The sequence below is a fragment of the Tupaia chinensis genome, unplaced genomic scaffold (assembly GCF_000334495.1).
Source record: "Tupaia chinensis unplaced genomic scaffold, TupChi_1.0 Scaffold000002_1, whole genome shotgun sequence".
Lineage (NCBI taxonomy): Eukaryota > Metazoa > Chordata > Mammalia > Scandentia > Tupaiidae > Tupaia > Tupaia belangeri.
This window is the reverse complement of record NW_006159428.1, coordinates 1,141,309-1,145,112: the sequence shown is the minus strand read 5'-3', so window position 1 is coordinate 1,145,112 and position 3,804 is coordinate 1,141,309. Positions and strand designations below refer to the sequence as shown.

General features: G+C 37.8%; 1 protein-coding gene across 1 annotated transcript in view; it reads right to left on the bottom strand.

Annotated features, from left to right (window-relative positions):
- The window catches only part of SLCO6A1 (solute carrier organic anion transporter family member 6A1), a 68,223-nt gene that overhangs the window by 62,519 nt on the left and 1,900 nt on the right, over positions 1-3,804 (bottom strand). Inside the window, exon 2 of the mRNA XM_014587813.2 lies at positions 1,654-1,914. Within this exon, the coding sequence (XP_014443299.1) occupies positions 1,654-1,914 (261 nt within the window). The remainder of the gene's footprint in view (positions 1-1,653; positions 1,915-3,804) is intronic.

Sequence of the window (3,804 nt, the reverse complement as noted above, 5' to 3'; positions counted from 1 at the left end):
CTATAGGGCGCGTGCACTCGCCAGACAGACAGAGAGAGACATAGAGACAGAAAGTGAGAAATCACCCCCCAGGGGGGATGGTCACGCCGCAATCCCTTCTCCTCCATTCTCCTCTCGGGATTTTGGGCATGCACGCATACGCGCCCGGCGTGAGTTTTAAGCCACCGGGTCCGGGACGCGAACCGCGGTCGACTACGTGGGAGTCCAGCGACATAGCCATTACGCTAACTGCTGGTTCTCGGCCCAATGCCCCTTTCATATTCTGACTTCTCTCACTATCATCTTAACACTTTAAACTCCCTTGCTCTTTCTCTGATCAGGCAATCCCCTTTGTAACATGGCAACACTCGTCAAATTAACTCATTTCTCCAACCTCTACCTACATTTTTAAAGCTGAATAAACTGAAGAAAAACACATTATCTTGCAAATACCACTTTCAGTTTATGATTAATAAACTCCAGGGGCTCCTTCATGCTCCTGATTATCATAAAATATATCCCTAGTCTGTTTTGACTCTTGCCTTCTAGAAAATTCAGCTTGCTTCCCTTTCCCTAGGGACCACAAACCTGAGGTCTCTGTTGACCAGTATCAGAAGACAAAAGTTTTCCACAATGGTAAAATAATCCTTTAGTGACCCTCTTCATACCTGTATAAGTTATGGGCTTCTTTTGGATTGTAAGCTATACGACCACCCTAAATACCAACCAAGAAAGGTGAAAGAACATGGTTGTCAATGTTACAAAATGCTGGTGATTCTAAGAAATACAATAACATGCTACTTAATGTAATGAAAACTTCTTGCTTTATTAATGTATTGCATTTTTACATTAATGTGACCCATTTTATGTTTCATATATTGTAAGCACACATTATAAACATTTTTACATCCCATAAGCATGTTTATAAATGTGCACACGCATAAACAGGCATACATAGACATCCTCTTGCTTTTTTTCACACTACCTGGCTAAAGCTCAGTTTTAAGTTGCCAAATGGGTAAATGTACTCCAGCACATACAAAAGCCTACACATGACAAGAAAGAACCTGACATATAGTGTCACAAATAGTGCTATGAAACTTCAGTAGTCTATGTGGTGGGAATAGTAAAAAGGTTGTGAAATAAACTGAGAAATAAAATGAACAAAATAAAGATACCACCAATCTTTTCAGACTCAGAGTAAAGGTCAAGGAACAGCTCCCTATGGAAAAGATTGAAATAACCAGGAAACACCTGACCTTTGTTGTGTATGTAGGTATATATTTGTATTTGTGCTCAGGTGTGCATGCTGAGGTGAGACAAAAGGGATGAAAGCATCCTGTGAAAGACATAAGGGATTATTAAATTTCTCCCAGAGATGCATAACATACATGAAAACTGATTAAAAATCATTTTTCAACGTCATTATCACAAAGTATTATTTTTCCCTTTCAGAGAACATGTCTCTTATTTGAAAGGATATATATAATCATGACATGAACATTCGCTAGGGAGCTACAATTCGTTAGCTAATAAACTTGGTCATATAAACTGGTATCGGTAGGTGGGTGTACCATTCAGACAGAAAGGTATCACAGTTTAAGTTAAGTTCCTTGAGGCAATGCTTTCAATGAATATATATTTGATATATGACAATATATTTTGAAGTCTTACCTTCAACTTCTCCTTTTAAATGAATATTTACAGAACCGAAGTATGGATAAGCAAGTAAAAGTGATCCAGATCCTACTAAAAAGGAGGAAAATGCAATCCATCTTACTCTGTGTCCTCTCCCTCCATAGTAGCCTACAAATATTGCTGCCAGGCAAGATGACAAATCATAACTAAATGACAATGCTAAACTCTCACTGGGTTTCAGCAGATAGTTCTTCTGAACATTGCTAATGCTTAGATTAATAACATCAAACAGAATACCTAAAATGCAAAAAGAAAAAAATAAAGTAATAATATGCTTTTTAAACACAAAACAAATCACCACTATAACCACTGTGAAGCAAGACTTAAACTGATTTAAGTTTATTTTACATTACATTTCACATTGTTCTGAATGTTTAAAGCCTTTTCTAAAATTTCAAATAAACCTCAAAAAATGAGTTAAAGTACTAATAAGCTGTAACTTCTTTTAAATATTTGTTAATTGACTTTTTTAAGTTAATATATTTATTCAGTGAGAAAGAGACAGGGAGTAACAAGCACTTACAGCAGGATCTTCATGCCCTGACCCACCCCAGTCTCAGCCAGTCCAGAGTTTCTAAAAAAATACTAGCATCTTTGCATATCAGAAGGCAAAACCTGAGGTCTGCATGTGTCATGGTGGTTAAGGGTGCGGGATTCCCACATGCTGACCACGGTTCAAGTCCCGGACCCAGTGGCTTGCTTTCGCTCCCCTTCCACACACACACTCTGTCCCTCTCTGGTCAAATTAAAATAAATAAAGATAAATAAAATAATTTTTAAAAAAGAAGGCAAACCCTTCCTATTTATAACAGAAGTCCAGAATAACAGGTTATCGAGATTAGCAGTTTCATCTGTTTCTAATCAGATGCCTCATTCCAAGTCTCAGGACAATTCATTCCAAGTCAATACTCATGAAAACCCTGACAAGATTCTGAATACAGCCTTAATTTAAATTCATGAACCCATACATAAAAAATTTGTTCTTGATTTACAAAAATATCACCTGTATTTCTAAAAGAAACGAGATCTTACTTTAGTGGTTTAATGGGAGCTCTTAAGTTCTTACACTATGACTTCAATTAAGTTAACAGACCTAAGCTTGTTGCTTAATTTTTGCATTGAAAGACACTCCCCATAGCCAACTGCAGTTCAAGTCCTGGACCTATTGGCTTGTTTTCTTGCTTTTTCTCACTCTTGTGAATGTGCATGCCCTGTGGCAAATTAAAGAGTGATAATAATAATAAAGAAAAGAAATAAATAATTCTTAAGGGGAAAAGCAAAACTTCCAAAGAATCCATTCTTTGGTCAGCCAGTGGCATGATAGCTAAGATGGTTATATCCTATGTGGCCAACTGTGTTGTTCTAGTCCCAGACCTAGTAACCTGAAATACATGTCAGGTATATGTGCATGCATGCTCCAAATCCTGACCGGATGGGGAAATGTAAGAGAAGAGATTGTGGCCTGACAATCCCCCATGGTGTATTTTCTCACTTTCCCTCTTTCAATCTGTCTCTATCCGGGAAGTCTACAAGCTCTCTAGGAAAAATTTAAAAAGAAAGAATTCATTCAACACCAGAGTTTTTATTGTCATCATTACAGTCAGAAGGCCAGACTCCCAGAATACATGTTTTGGTTGGTACTATATCCCACTCAAGCACAGGTAATGCCTTGATTAAATATGATGCCACTACAGGCCAAGAACTACTACCATCTCATCTTCCATTGACAAGGAGTTCAGCACCTCGCTCAATGCTAACGGTGTGAGGAAACCAATCATAAAGCCCCACTTTTATAAGTGTATTTTCTGGTACCATTCCTGATACCACAAATTTCATATTGGTTTAAAATCAATGAGGAGATAGAAACCACACAGCATTTTGAACAAGAAAATTTTGTAGGAAGAGTTATTGGCCCAGGCACGGTGGCACAGTGTTCGTGCAATATTCTGTGATGACGGAAGTCATGTGGAAGATCAGGGCTCAGTTTCTGATTTAATCTAAATGCTCCAGTTACACACATACACACATTTGTGATCCTGGCTAGCCGGTTCTTGTCTCTCTCTCTCTCTCTCCCAATAAATAAAGAAAAAAAAATTATTAACTGTAACAGGAGCTTGGAAGAAAACA